The sequence below is a fragment of the Corvus moneduloides genome, chromosome 4, assembly GCF_009650955.1.
Source record: "Corvus moneduloides isolate bCorMon1 chromosome 4, bCorMon1.pri, whole genome shotgun sequence".
NCBI classification, from domain to species: domain Eukaryota; kingdom Metazoa; phylum Chordata; class Aves; order Passeriformes; family Corvidae; genus Corvus; species Corvus moneduloides.
The window spans coordinates 38,228,395-38,243,633 of NC_045479.1; the positions used below are offsets into that span (position 1 = coordinate 38,228,395).

Consider the following 15,239-nt stretch of genomic DNA (forward strand, 5'->3'; position numbering starts at 1 on the left):
TTCCCACAAGCTCATTTTTCACTTCAGGTTATGCTTTAACATTTCCTACATACATTATCCTACTACCAAATTTATTATATTCAGCGTTTCTATCCACCTTACTGCATTAGTTGCATATTTTATGATGAGATTTGTTGGTTTTTTTCACCACGTTGACTAAGGGATCCTCAACAACTAGCTCAGATGCAGGCATCTATCTAGTAGACAACGAAACTTAGCAAGTCTGACATACATTGTAGGAGCCAGGCTCTTTGGAAGTAGTACATAGCACTGCTTGGTCTCAGCTGTTCAAATCTCTCTAGCTCTGCCAAAATAGGACTGGATAGTACATTAATTGAATCATTACTTCGAGGACACATTGAAGTCCCAGTTGTCCTGTGCTTTCAGAGCACTGGATACAACTCTTCTGCTACCATCTCTGATACAAATTAGAAGTTGCTAGCACGATGTAGAGTAAGTGAATATACTGACATTAGGAAGACAAACTCAATCTTGCCCAACTGAAAGAGAGTCAGCTCTGTTTATTCAAGTTTATCCACTTGTCTGTACATACCTGCACTTAATTTGCTTAAGTTTGTAGAGCAAATTAACATGATGCATTTCCCTTAATCCCTTGGTTTTAGCAAATCTTATTGTTTACACCAATTTCTCAAATGTAACATCTGTATCAGAATCTGCAAGTTTAATATATGTAGGGAGGAAGTAGCAGAATTCTGTCCTTTTATAAGCCTAGACAAATTATTTAGACACTTAAAATATGTAGCACTATTTTACACCTGATTACAAAGAACAATTGCTGAATACAAGGGAAATGCTTTTAAAGTTGCAATTGCATTTGCACACATAATTTTAAAAATATGAATTTCATTTTCCCACTTACTATGTGTGTAATTTTGATTACTTAGCCTCCATAGAAATTCCATGCAGCTATATCAACTAAATATTTACACATGTTAATTTATTGTGCACACAAAAATAGCAAAATGCAAAACCCATCCATGCCTTTGAAGTTTTTATATTAGGCAAGGTCACAGAAGAATGAATTATGTAAAGACAGATGCGGAGAGAGCTTTTATGAACCATGATCCAGATGTTTTGTCCTTAGTTTTTTATTCATCTGATTGTTTTTCCCAGGTTGAGCTAGGAGTTACTGAAAAACGTGCTTGACAATAAGGAGATTTAAAAAGAACAAAAAATTTCCTGAGTCAACTGTTTATCTCCTGCTGAATTCTGTGAACCAATTTTAGTTCAAGCAAGAGCTCCCCTAAGTAGTTCCTATATTTTAATATGGTACAAGCACTCTGGATACATGGTACAGTTTATGGCTTAATTAAGTTTAGAACGAAAGGGAAATCTCTGCAGCTGCAGAGTACACTGGGTGAAATCCTAACCAAGGCTTCTGGCTCACCAGCCTAAACCAGGCACAATAAGGCACTAAGGAAGTCTTGATCTTTTACTGCTTCTCAAACCCTTCCCATTTAGCTGTGACTATCAACCAGCATTTATCTTAAGCAGAAATAACATCTTACAGCTGATGGTAACTAGAGGAGGCATAGTTTAAAGTACATGTTTCATTAATGTGAAAATATTCAGCTCTCTCCTATCATGATGGTTCCACTGGAGATTATTATAATGCTTATCATTTACTGGACCTGTTGATGTGAAATAACCCTCTGTAGATAATTTTTAGTCTTTTAATTCAGAATTTAGTCCAAAGTGCCTTCTCTGTAAGCTTTTCTGAGAGTCACAGTCCCAATTCTTGCTTTTTTGTCTCAGCTTTTTTTTTCTCTCACTTGCTTTACCTTTTTTGGTTGGGATCTTCCTCTGCTTGTCCTTTATAGCTGCAGAAATCTTCAGAAAACAATCAAGAACCCCTCCTCGAACTGCCTCTGCTTTCCATGCTGACACGTTCTCCTTTGGAGCAACACATCTGTCTTTGGGGTTACTTACCTGCTTGGATTAACCTACTTTTGGTATCAACCAACTAAAACCTTATAGGCATTTTAAAAGGGACAGAACTGCCCTGACTTCCACCCATCTATATGGAAATATATGCTGATTTTGTGCTAAGACTTCTATTATTACATCATTACTCTAACCTTCATAGAAATATATTTGAAACATATAAATTAGCCAAGCAGATGAGTGGGATGAGAAAAAGATGTGTTACATCCATGACTGTACAACAGAAACAATCTACACTTTTGGTATTAACTATAAAGAGTTAATGGATCTAAAAGCGCATCTCTGAAAATGATAACATTTCTTAAAATCATTTGTGAGCTATTTCATCTTTTTGAGGGCCAGATTCACGTTTGTGCTTGTGCCTATTGCAACCTTTTGACAGTTTTATTGTTGAAAAATTCAAGGTACATCTCATAATTGTACCACGAACATGCATTTATCACTGGCAACAGCTCTGTGCCACATGAAATGAATTACTGTAATAGACATGTCATGTAATAGCATCTTATTATCCTCCCCCTCCTTCTCCTCACCTTCTGCAATGAGCAGGTCAAAAATTATTGTAAGTAGAACAGACAAAATGACTCTTGAAAAAGTTCAATAAGCAAAATGATGCCTGCTAAAAATAATGCTCTAGCAGTACAATGAGTAATTAACACTAGGTTCAATACACTGCATAATGAAAATGCTATACTAGGGCTTGAGCCCTAATGCTGCTGTTCAGCCCTAGTTCAGCAGGGAGTGAGGCACTTTGGTGGATCGGGTCATGAAGGTTAGCACCATGGAAGATCAAGGCCCCTTAGATCCTTCTGCCATAGTTTCTTCACTGCAGCCCTCTTATTACTGCTAAAAGGTAAGGTGATACAAAGGCAAAACCTTACAAAACACACCTGGGCTCTTCCTGCTGTTCCTACAGTTGCTGTGGCATGAGAAGGAGAGCAAAAGACCATGTCAGACAGGGCAGGAGGTGATTCATGGAAAGTGTGCCATGAGGATCCAGTCTCACCATGACCCTGCTGATGCAGTTCCCACTGAGCCTTGCACCATTAGTCCAGATTCTAATGGGTTAGCTTTGGACAAATTAACACAGAAAGAGGATAGTATGGGCTAATTTTCTGATTCAAAGAGTAGAGAGGAGATTCTGTTTGACAACAGCCCCAGAAAGCAAACAAGCACTGGTAGAGTGCAGGGTGTCTCCTTTTAACCATTCAGGAATTTTTTTACTTTATTTAGATTTTGGCCACAGTAGATGTGGCTCCTAACTCAAAGACTAAGTTTCAGCATAATGAAGCTTTAATTTCCCAAGCACACACTCATTACTTCACATAATTTCAGCCTTACCTTCATTACATTTTTCTCACAAATATTTTTGTGCTCATTTTCCCACCCCATCTGTAAGACAACCTCAGTCACGTCATTCTCAATTCTGTCTCCCTAACATTGGGTTTATGTGCTCAATTCTCACAAACGCCAGGACTATCATCTGCTCACTGAATTGTTTCTTTCCACTTCCCTAGCAATATGCAGCAGAGTGCCTCTGATAGCAGTGGGACTCTGAGTGGTGGCTTCCATGCTGAGGGTTCTGCTTAAAGGAACTAGATATGTTTTTGCTACAAATAGGAGAAAGCAGCAAATTAGTCTGCAAAAGCTGATTTTCTGTTATTAAGATAGCAAACACTCTTTAGTCAATCTACAAGCCAAAGGCTCTAGCTTCTTTTCCTCCTACACCCTCCAGTTCAGCTGAGACGCTTTCAAAGAAAATGGGTCCCTTTAAAGTTCTGCTTTTACTGAAGACACTGAGCTGAAAGCAGATAAACAGCTCTTCATTTGGTCTTGTATGAAAATGTTCAACTTAAAAGCACCTCAGCCAGACTGAAGTGCTGCTGACTGCAGAGGCCGCACTGGGGAAGGAAAAAGCCTGTTCTCTCTGATGTTTGATTAGGAGATATGCTGCCAGTGGGATTTCAGAGGGAAGTGCCATTTCTCTCTCCTCACATCCTTCCAGCGATTCTTCCAAGGTGGTCATGCCCTTTGTCTCAGCTTATTCAACATTCATGGAGAGAGACATGAAGCAGAAAAGGGAGGGGCAAGGACCCTTTGGGGGGCAATACCTCTTAGATCTCATATTTCATCTTACATTCCAATATCCCCTCTTAATGTGAAAGCTCTCTGTTGGCCCCCAAGCCAACTCCTTAGGCCCCCTGAACTCCTGATCCAGACCTGAACACAGGGAAAAAAAGGTGGGTATGAAAGGTATGTTTATGTACTCTGCTGACATATGCATAGGGATGGTCAAAATTCTAGCCCCAGTATAATACAGTGAAGTGTTTAAAGGTAGGATACTATGAACATACTAATTTAGGCCTCAGCTCTGCTTACCTTGGCTCTAAGCATCAAAGCTGCCTGTTGTGCTTTGCAAAATCAGAACCTTAGAAATTTCCTTCAGCTTTTCAGCAGACTAAGATGTGCAACACAGAAGAAAACATCTTTATTGTTAGAGAAAAAAGACATTCTGGCATTGAAAGCTGTATTTTGAAAAATACAAGGCTGGCTTTTACTCCCAGTGATGTCAATGTCAAAGCTCCAATTGACTTCAGTGGGAACATGATCGTATCCAATGGGTAAATAATTGCACATATTTCACATCTCATTGTCACTGAAAACTGTTCTTCAAAAGAGGAAAATAATAGCCTGGATTCAAGGACTCTATTAAAAAGTAATTTGAACTGCATTCTAGTTGAAATCACTTTTACCAATGAAAAGATCTTTTTGTTTATTCAAAATTTACATAATTAGAAAAGCACAAAAGAGAGACTTTGCTCTCTTCAGCAGTCTTAGCCCTGTTAGTCTTGAAGTGCTTAAGAGTATCTCCAAGCTCAGATTTTGGGCTTTTTTTTATTTTGGTTCTCTGCTTTCTACTAGTTCCAGCATTTCAGTATGTTTTGAAAAATTCCTCATGTCAAAAAGTACCTTCTCTTGCACGGTTTTTATTGTAAAACCTCAGTGTATCTACTCAGAATTATTAAACTGTTATCTCAAGGAAATGGGAACACAATCAAAAAGCTAGGCATTATTTATCTTAGCTATGTCTCCACGTCAGAAAATTAAGACAGTGATGAATTACACATTACTATACAAAATTTTATTTTGAGAGACAAAATTCAATTTTTTTTTGCTTAAAATACAGAAGACCAAGTTTCTCTTAAAAAAAAAATCCATTTAGTCACTCCTTAGAGTGGAGTAAAAATTTCATGTTGAACACACAGCAGTCCCATATCTATGTAATCAGTTCTAAAGGCATGTAACAGAAAACACTGATCTCAGAAATTAATGTATTTTATTTGGCTAATGTTTCAATTTCTAATTAGTTCTATATTCACTACTTAGCATTGTAAGAATAATTCTTTTATTCAAAAATCCTAGAATGTTCCAAACAACAAATGAAAAACTTTGTTCAATGTGGCATTTTAGATATACTGAGAATCAGTAAACACCTCCCTGCTCTATGCAAAATATATGCTTTTCTGTGGAAAAAAAAAAAAAAAAAAAAGGAGAGAGAGCAGCTGGCTCGATATAAAGCTGTGATTTTAAATTCAGCAAAAACGTATCATCATACAGCACCTGAAACCCGTGTAGAAACAGGTTTCAACCTCAATCACTTTCCAGAAATACTAGTTCAGTCATATGCATGAGTTTACAATGAATATACATTAATTTGAAGCGTGTGATTAATCCCACAGACATCAGTGGAACTACCTACATATTTATATATGTGGCTGAGTCTTGGTCAACACAGCCTCACATCCCACCTAACATCCAACTGTTTTGCTGAGTTAAAACTGTTTGAATAAGATGCATAAATTCAAATAACTAATGAATGCTTTTTCAAAGCAAAATGTCCAGAACTAGAAGGTATACATGCATGTATACATAGTCCATAGAGAGAAAAATATGGTACAATGCAATCATCTGTATTGTCCCTATATGAAAATGGCATTCTGATCCGGCCAAGAAACGTTTGTGTGAAAACGCTGGTGAATTGTATTTACATGACACCTCTTACATGACAAAAACCTGAATTCCAAAGGGTACAGATTTGAGAACTGATGGAAAAATATGTTATTCTAATGACAGTATTCCGAATTAATCTAAGGTTGAGAGAGACTTAACAGAGGGACTCATCCATTATAACCAGCATTAACAGCTACAGGATGACTTCTTTCTTCTTAAGGTGTCAACAGATCTTTCATGTGGAGTCTTTTGGAAAAATAATGAAATTTATCACCAAGCCTTTATTTTCAATATTATGATCCATTTATGTCATTGATGTGTGTGTAGTTAGTTTTCAGAGAACCAGTTTATATTTATCGTCTGCAAAAATAGAGCAACTGAACACCTTTCAGTAAAACATCAGACAGGGAGCTACATCTCTGTTTTTACAAGGCTGTATGTCTCACCCACACCAAAGCCTATTGTCTCTCAAACATAACAACAACATAGCAAAGTTACATTTACACTTATAACAAAGCTGTCTTTATACAGGGTAGTTATACAGTAATTACAATGATTTTTCCACTAGAAACTGTCAGAGTTTGTTTTTTTTTTTTTTTCACTGAGTGTCTAAGTCCAGGAAAGTCCATCTCTGCTGAAATCTGTTGTTTGCAGGAAAAAGAGAGGGTAGTAGCCACACCCTTCACAATACAGTATTCTACAGTTCTTCAAAAATATTATAAAGCTTTATCACATTGGAACCAAACACAAAGTATTAATCTAATGAAAAGCCAAAGGAAAACAAAAAACATTTGTCATCCAATATGTGCTACTGAAACCTAGATACAAATGCACAAAACATCCTGAACAGCAGCCAAGCTGCCACCTCCAGGGCTGTTTTGGGAGCAATGGGGTAGATCCTCAGCCAGAATTCACATCAGTCACTTCAATGGATCTACCTCACTGGGCACCAACAGAGGCTCTGTGGCCACATACCCTCCACCAGTTTGGCTGCAGATTATTTTGAAATTACAGATACCAACCTATTAAGTGGAGTCAAATGTATCACAAAGAACTGAGACTGCATCTTGGCTGCTGGCCTGGTCCATTGTACCATGGCTATCCTGATCAGGCAAATCCAAGTGATGCTGTCCAGAAAATGCTGGGGCACTCTGGCAAAAGCCTCCTGGCTCATGACTGCCTGCTCAAGCACAGCCCCTCTGCTCTCACAAAGCTGCTCACCTGTGTTCTCTACCAACATTGCTTTGATATTCTTAGGAAATGGTACACATGAAATAAACAAAGCATTCTGAAATAGTTTGGCTACTTCACTACTTACAAATTGGTCAAATATAAATTTCTTTTCTTCTAAGAAATTACATTTGCTATGACTCACAGCACTTCTCGTGTGGGTGATTCTCCTTAAACATATCTCAGTGAAACTGGCTCCATATGTCTTTTGAATTCCAACCTAAACTGTGTTACCATATTCTGAGGTCAAGCTCAGAATCCCCCTCCACTGTCAGCACAGACACAAGACAAGAGTCAAGTTTAACCAGATTCTTCAAAATATACTTGATTTTTAAATTCTGTTCCAACAAGGACATGTGGCCTTACTTTGGTGAAAAATCCTTTCTCCCCTTCCCACTGAAAAAAAATTACTCCTGTCAGCATGGACTACTTGCTCAAGTCAGAGTGGTTTCACTGGGTTTCAGAACTGGTATTAAGACAAACAGAACCTTGCACAGTCATATGAGAAACAAAGTGGCCAATTTTTTACATTTTTGTATGCAAAAAGGGTGCTACACAGTCACTGGCGCCATACAGGTTTGCACAGGCATGTGATTTTTTTTTTTTAATTGTATTAGTACAGTTACTACTATTACTAGAATTTTTACCACAAATAATTTGTAGTGACTTCCTTCCAAACCACCTGTTAGAAAAAAAGCCTAGGAAACTCCTCATACACTTTCAAATATTAACAAAAACATCATAAAGAAAAAGAGTGTCTGTGATCCTATTTATACTTGAAAATCAAATATTTGACTGTTTGAAAATACTTCTGAAGAAGGGACACTATAATATCCTAGACCTTTACAAACATTTTGGTCAGCACTTTTCAGCTGGGGTGGCCAGAGCTCATGGCTTATGTTTTTTACTGAGCAGTGCAGGCTCATTAGCTGCACTTTTGCTTTCTGCTAGCACAAGGCAATGACATTCACCTCTGAAGATCACCCACAACCCATACTCAGCAAAGGGACCTTCTGCCTCTTCCAAACAGCTGAAAGAAAGTTGGATGGAGCCTTTCTGCATTTCAGTGGTTCCCAGCTGCCTTCCTAACCCAGGTGGTCTGGCAGCAGTGGCAGGTGACACAGCCAGCAGTTTTCTGACTGCTCCATCCATAGCTGGGCAAACAGATTCTCTTCAGGCTGCCCCACACCTGGATGGTCCTTTTACTCCTTCATGCTCATACTGACACTGTGGCTATATACCCTGCTTAGGGCAGGCAGCCTGACATGGTGAGTACTCATAGCAGGAGGGGTGCTGAGCTGATTACATATATAAACAGTTTTCAAACCCACATCCATATTCCTCCAAGAGAAACTTGCACATTTGACTCAAAGTCTGTTTTCAGTATCATCTACGATCACGTGGAAAACCAAAACCTTATTATGCAGGTATCTAAACAAAGGCACCCTCCCCAGCAAATACTAGCTTCACTTTATTCTAGCCAAATATAGATTTTTATGGGAAAAGTATCTCTATGGAGGATTTTACACACACACACACACGCATACACACACACTTTTCATTTTTTATTACTTACTGCTAAAGATTTAATTGCATGGTTCAGGATCTTTGCTGTGAAAGCACCCTATTGCATCAGTGGGCGTATTTCCTTTGGCACTCTAAAGATCAGCGAAATATCTACAACAGCCCAAAAGCTACACGGAATTCACCTTCAGTTTTCAACATAGTATCAGAATTCTTGCTATATTCACTGAAAAGATAATCAAAGGTCACAAATTTAGACATAGTTGAGAACACATGAAGTTTTTTTTATCATAATAAATGTCCAAGTACTCCCACTAATAGCAGAAGTGACGTCATTTCAGAAGAATGTTTTCACAGTGTTCTGCCCTAGTCACAATTAGTGCCTACTACCATTTTAACAGCTGTTAGCAGTGGATACATGAATCATTCTACCAGCTACAAAGTAATAGGCCGAGATACTTGTAGTGGACAATTTCATAAAAATACAATAGCTACTTCATTATGCTGGCATAGAATCATGTCTATTCATATGTCTTCCCATATGATTTAGGAAGCCATATCAATTAATAACTACAAAGGATCCTGAGTCATACAAAGGCTGATTAGAGATTCAACCCTCATCAAAACTCTATAAAATGATACCCAGGTCCATGTCCACACTGCATTCACATTTTGCATGATCTCTTCTCACTAGAAAGGACAAAGTAAAAAGCTGGATTAGAAAATGCTGTAAAGTATGGAGCATTTGGCTTCCTAATCACAAACATGATGACCATCTTTAGATATGGACAAGGGAAGAAAAGGACTGGTAAAAGAGAAAGAAAATCAGTAAGATAAATAGACTTTACTCAGCAGACTGTATTAGAACTTTCCATGAGGAATCAACTATTCTTTAACACACAGCTGTGTGAAACTTCTTAAAAAAAGGTTTCTAAAGACATATAATCAAATGCAGGGTGTTTGAATATTGCAGAAAACAGTTATAGTTTTTTTAGATTTAATCCATTTAAATTTAATCCTGATTCAGTGTGAAACAGCAAAATACAAAACATAAAAAATAAAATAAGAGAGAATTATAATGGAAAGGCCAGTTCAACCTTAGAGCAATAATACTAACATCAGAATACAACAAATATAAGCAACACATCAATAGGTATGTATAATATATACATTTGGGGCTTGATAGCTGTGGTAGACCAGTTGCTCAAGGCCACTAAAATATCAATTTACATCCAACACCAGCTAAATGTGCAAGAACTTCAATTCAAATGAGCAAGAGTGGAAATTTCTGTGCACTGTGCAAAACACACAGGCTGTAATGAACTTTTGACTTTGGAATATACTGTTAGCCTGTCCTTTATCAGTGGGAAGACCAGAAACTTTTATGTGCATCTTGCAAGGTATGTGGTTTAATCTGTGGTTCTGGAAAAGTCATCAAAGACAGTACTGAATAAAACTGTAAAGGGACAGACCATTTCACACTCTTCCGTTCTCTGAAATCCTCCAAGCAATTCCTATTTGAGGGCTTGGCTTCCTGAACACTCTTTGGATATCATCATTTTGGCCTTCATTACAGGGTAGAGGTTATATTAAATAGCATTTGGGTTGCTTTTTTATTATAAAAAAAAGTCTGCATGTGATTTTTCTCAGTAGAAATTAAAAATGTGACGCTACATACTGGCATTGAGGTTGAGTTTGGTCAACCGCATAAAATAATACTTTTCACTTTTAAATGCCTTTCATAAGAAGATATTCAAGTGCTTTGCTAACATTAGTCAAGCCTCACAACACCCCTGTGAGGTAGCTAAAATACAAAGGAGGAGGAGAATTTCACTCAGCTTCGACATGATAATGTCTCTGGGCAGTAGGTTCACTAGCACTGCAACATAGCACAAAGGTTTAGGGCTTACTATAAGGCAAAGAGTTAACAGTACAAGAGCACAGGATTCCCTCTTCTTTTGGTTATATGTGAGTCAAGCTGATGTGCTACACAGCACCGAACAGCTGAACAAATGTCCACACAAGGATTTCATGCCCCCAATCCACAAACACCCTCTGACAGTAAAGGACACAATGACAGGCGCAAGAAGGGTAAAACAGCTTAATTATGGGATGGGTCTGCTAGTTTTTGAGGAGCAGAATACCTTGGGAACAAGAGCCCAGAAAGCAATACTGTCTCCACACACCTCTGAAAATATCTGAAGATGCTTGGGTTTGGCTCTTTTCACACTAACATAAGTTATGGGGGATAAGCAACTGCAACTGCAAAGCGTGCTGATAATTTCCATGCCTTGTGAGGGCAACAACCAGATAGAGGGGCTGCTCTCTACTTTGGTGGATTACGTGTTCCCAAAGTATACGGCCATGATGTGGTCAGATGGTTGGGACACATTGGGACAGGATAAAGAAACACTGTCCCCGATCTACATTCTACCTCTGAAGCCGCTGCAATCTGACTCCTGAAAACTGTATTCTTGGGGCTTTTTCTTTCACAGTGTAGACACGAGAGAGTATTTGGCCCCCACCAGTTTCATCCTCAGCATTTAGCTCCGGTGTGCAGATAGTCATTGTGCAATTCCACTGATCTTTCAGATTAAGGATTAAGAAGAAACCAACATGATTAAGAAAAATGTCATTCATGAACAACAGTCTGTGTGAAGTACAAGGGAACAGAAAGAAAACCATGTTCTCATTATGAGTCAGTACAAAAAAAAACATGTACATACCCCTCACTTTCTCCATATTTCACTTTTCTATGATGGTATAAATGGTAGATTCCATATTTGCAAAAGTATTGCCCATATAGAGAATCTGACCTGTCTATCATAATAAATCACTACAGAGACTGGTCTACCACATGCAAGATAGCCCTCTTGGGTAATTTTAAGTCTTTGCATGCAAGACATTCTCCCTTTTCCCTAATTTCCATTTGAATCTCATGTTTATTTATAATACTTGTGCACTATGAGCTACAAAAATTACTGCACAGTCTGGGTGACCTGGGTGACCCATTGTGAGCATCAGTGCCTTGTAAAGTAGCTGAGAAGAGGTGGTTCATGGATTCTGTGATATCAATGCAAAGCTCCTGCCCCAGCACACATTCACAGTTGAAACTGTTTCACCGATCAGCAGTGAACAAACGTATATGATCATAATGCAATGATGATGTCCTTCTCATTTTCTCTCTTCAACCCCACTCCTGGCCCTCTTCTCTTTCTCTTCTCTCTAACTATTCTGCTTATTTAAATATAGGAATATTAAATATAAGACTGCAGATACAACTGGTAACTCAAAAAATGAGCTGGCATCTCTGTAATCATTAGAGACAATCTGAGTGGTAGACAAACTGGCAGCAAGTGGGAAAGCTGATTTTATATCTCATACTGCCCCAAGCTGGAAGCCTTCTGCATTTCCTTGCTTTCCTTTTGTTCATTGAAATAGTGATTGTCATAGAGTCTTTGTGCTTCGTATAATGCCCAACTTTGATGTAACCGGAACTCACATACAAACTGTGGCTGTTATACATAAGCATGCTAAAATACAGGCAGAGACAGTACAAGCATGCACTAAATAGTCTTTGAAGGATTTTTTTGTTTGGTTTTTTTCAACATTTACATGCACCACTTAATATCATGTTTGGTTGTGTACATTGAGGACTAGGTTTCACAAGAACTCATGATCTTCTCTTCTGAAAATCTTCTTGACAATTTCACAAGAGTTCAGTGTAAAAAGAAAAATCCACAATGAAAAAAACAATAAAACAAAAAACCTTATCCCTGCAATCTGATCTTGTCCTCATGATTTTCATGTTGAACACTTTTAAAATGTCTCCTCTTCCTCTTGCAGTGGGTCATGTTAAATGATTGGCTAAAAAGACAGATTACTGTGTCAAGGATTTTCTTAGCCACTGGAACAGTTCTTCCTTATAAAGCCTTTGCCACCGCACATTGGCTTCCACTGTTTCCACAGCACGAGAGAAAGAGACAGCAGCTCCCCCTTCATAACTCTTTATAAAGTTCTTTAGCTGGAAATACAAGTTAACAGGTTAAATTTGCAGCAACTAAAGAAAGCAACTATTTCCACAGCACACAAATAAGCCACGCATTTAGGACAAACTTCCAAAATCACCATAGAAGTAAATGCAGTATCAGGTAGAAAGATTTAATGGGAAACGTATTAAGACAGCAGACTGTCAATTAGATGTGATCCAATTGCTTCACATTGCACTGGAAGATTGTCTTGGGGTGACCTTATGATGTGTATCCCATATCGCTGCCTATGCCCAGAAATTAATTTTTGTGCCTTTCTATGCCTCTAAACTGAGCCTGAAAGGGGGAAGGAAAAAACTGAGCAAAACTTTCTCAAAGCAGTTTGCAGCTCGTTCAAGGTTACAAAAAGATAGCAGGTTTTTTTTTTTTTCCCTAGCTGGGGCAGGGGAGGGAGGAAGCACCCGGCTTGTTTTTTTTTCCAGTCAGTTTTTGGCCAGTTTTTTCTTCTTCTTGTTCTCTGGAGAGAGACTGAGAGTTGGACTTTGGATTTCCTTCTCTGGAATTCCGGATTTTTCCCCTTTTCTACTGGACTGCTTGATTGCTGTAACATCAGAGCACATCGGGAGGACTTTCCACCGGGCACAGAGGGCCTGGCCCCGGCCCAAGCCCCAGCTCCGAGGAGACCAAAGGGAGGACTCGAACACTTTCCCAGGTTTTTTCCTCTACCACGAAAGATTTTACCATCTAACATTGTTTTCCTTCCCATGTGTTTGTTAAATAAATAGTTTTATCTTCTTCACTTTCCTTCGAGGAAAATTTATTTTTTCCCGAACCTGGTGGGGGAGGGGTGGTTGTGCCTTCTCTCAGAGGATATATTTCTAAATTTGCCCAAACTGGAACAAAGATCTTGACATGTCAGTGCTGGATCACATTAATATAATTACCTCCCTCCCTCCTGCAGCTCAACTGCTGCACTGTGTAGATGGCTGCTCTAAACTTTTATTTGTAGCTAAGAAACCAAACTGGGAGCACTGGAATTGCTTCTAATTAAGGTTTATATGCAAATATCAGCAGAAGGCAGCCCTGATTTTTTGGTTTTATCAAGCTTCAAAACACATTATTTTATTTTGATGCGCAGATCCCTTTTGATTATATAATACAGGTCAGTTGCTGAAAAAAGGCAGGGATGGTTACAGTGAGAAGAGAATGGCAAAACAGCAAGTGGGCATGCATTTGACAATCCTTGAATGCCTGAAACATACTCCTTCCCTCATGAGAAAACTTTGATCTTTTTTTCTGCAGACTGAAAAGGCTCTTGCTCTGTTCTTGTGTATACTCGAAGTATAGCACCAGTACCTGGATTATAATAACCAATGGCGCTGGTGGGTTTTCAATTATTGTTCTTTTTAAGTGAGGATTGCAAGGCTGATCTGCAGAGTAGATTGCAGGTTATGTTGACTTGTACAAAATGGTTTTAGCAACACTTATGAATAATTAGTTAATTTTTGTTTCCTGGTGACACCAAATTCACCTTGGTTACTAAATTCTGAGTTCCAGCAACATCACTGTGCCTGAGCTCAAAACTGAAAAGGCTGATTCTGCAACTGTCTCATTCCCATCACAGTTAAAAGTGTGAAAGGGACCTGGAAACTATCAAAATCAGATTTTACCTGATCTCTGTACTTTTTATACCAAAATGTTTACAATACCAGTTTCTTTTGGGGAAGTATAACCAGGCAGCTTACTGATCCTACTGTTAAGGTGGAAACTAAGAGTAAAGAAGGCTTCCTTGTGCAGGGCAGATACTCAAATCTGACCAACACTGTCATTCCCACCTGGGGGGAGGAAACCACCTGTGGCTTGTGGCTCTTCCCTAAGTTCCTGAGGCCACTAGACTTGAGTGCAGACAAATGGTTGGATGCAAAACATCAGACCACAATCAGAGTTCGAGTAATGGTGATTGTGCTGCACAAGAATCACTGGATCCATTTGGAGCAGCATTGAGTAGCTGCTAAAAAGGGCGTAGCACAACTACCTCCAGCCAGGAGTGAGGTTAAGTTAAAATCTTAGAGATTAGAGTTAAAATCTAAGAGAAATCTTTCCCATCTAAATAAGAAGTACTTAGCATTTGAAACATTGTGGTGTGATTTGGACAGCATATTCAGTTAGCAGATTTTCTCACATGGAAAATACTGTAAGAAAGAGAAAAACAGAGAACACATTGACACCTTCTACTTTCAACACTCATGTTTTCAAGGACTGCCCTCTGCAGCATAAACTAATGCAGATAGAAACATTTCATCTTTAGTTTCTCAACCAACAGTCAAGAGAAAAAGACAAACCTTCATATCCAGCCAAGCACAAAGAAGTGCCTGCACAATCCCCCTCCTGACACCACCTCTACACACTTGTGTGCTTTTGCAATCTGCTCCTCAGCCTTGTGCTACCCAACTGCACAGGCAGTTGGGTCTTTGACTCCAGCAGAGAGACCAGAGTTTCTGGACAACCTTATTATTGTTC

The 15,239-nt window shown here is 38.7% G+C and overlaps 1 protein-coding gene across 1 annotated transcript in view; it reads right to left on the minus strand.

Annotated features, from left to right (window-relative positions):
* Window positions 1-5,081: 5,081 nt before the first annotated feature.
* TRHDE (thyrotropin releasing hormone degrading enzyme) overlaps window positions 5,082-15,239 on the minus strand; it is a 209,869-nt gene continuing 199,711 nt past the window's right edge. Inside the window, exon 19 of the mRNA XM_032105718.1 lies at window positions 5,082-12,754. Within this exon, the coding sequence (XP_031961609.1) occupies window positions 12,611-12,754 (144 nt within the window). The 3' untranslated portion in view covers window positions 5,082-12,610. The remainder of the gene's footprint in view (window positions 12,755-15,239) is intronic.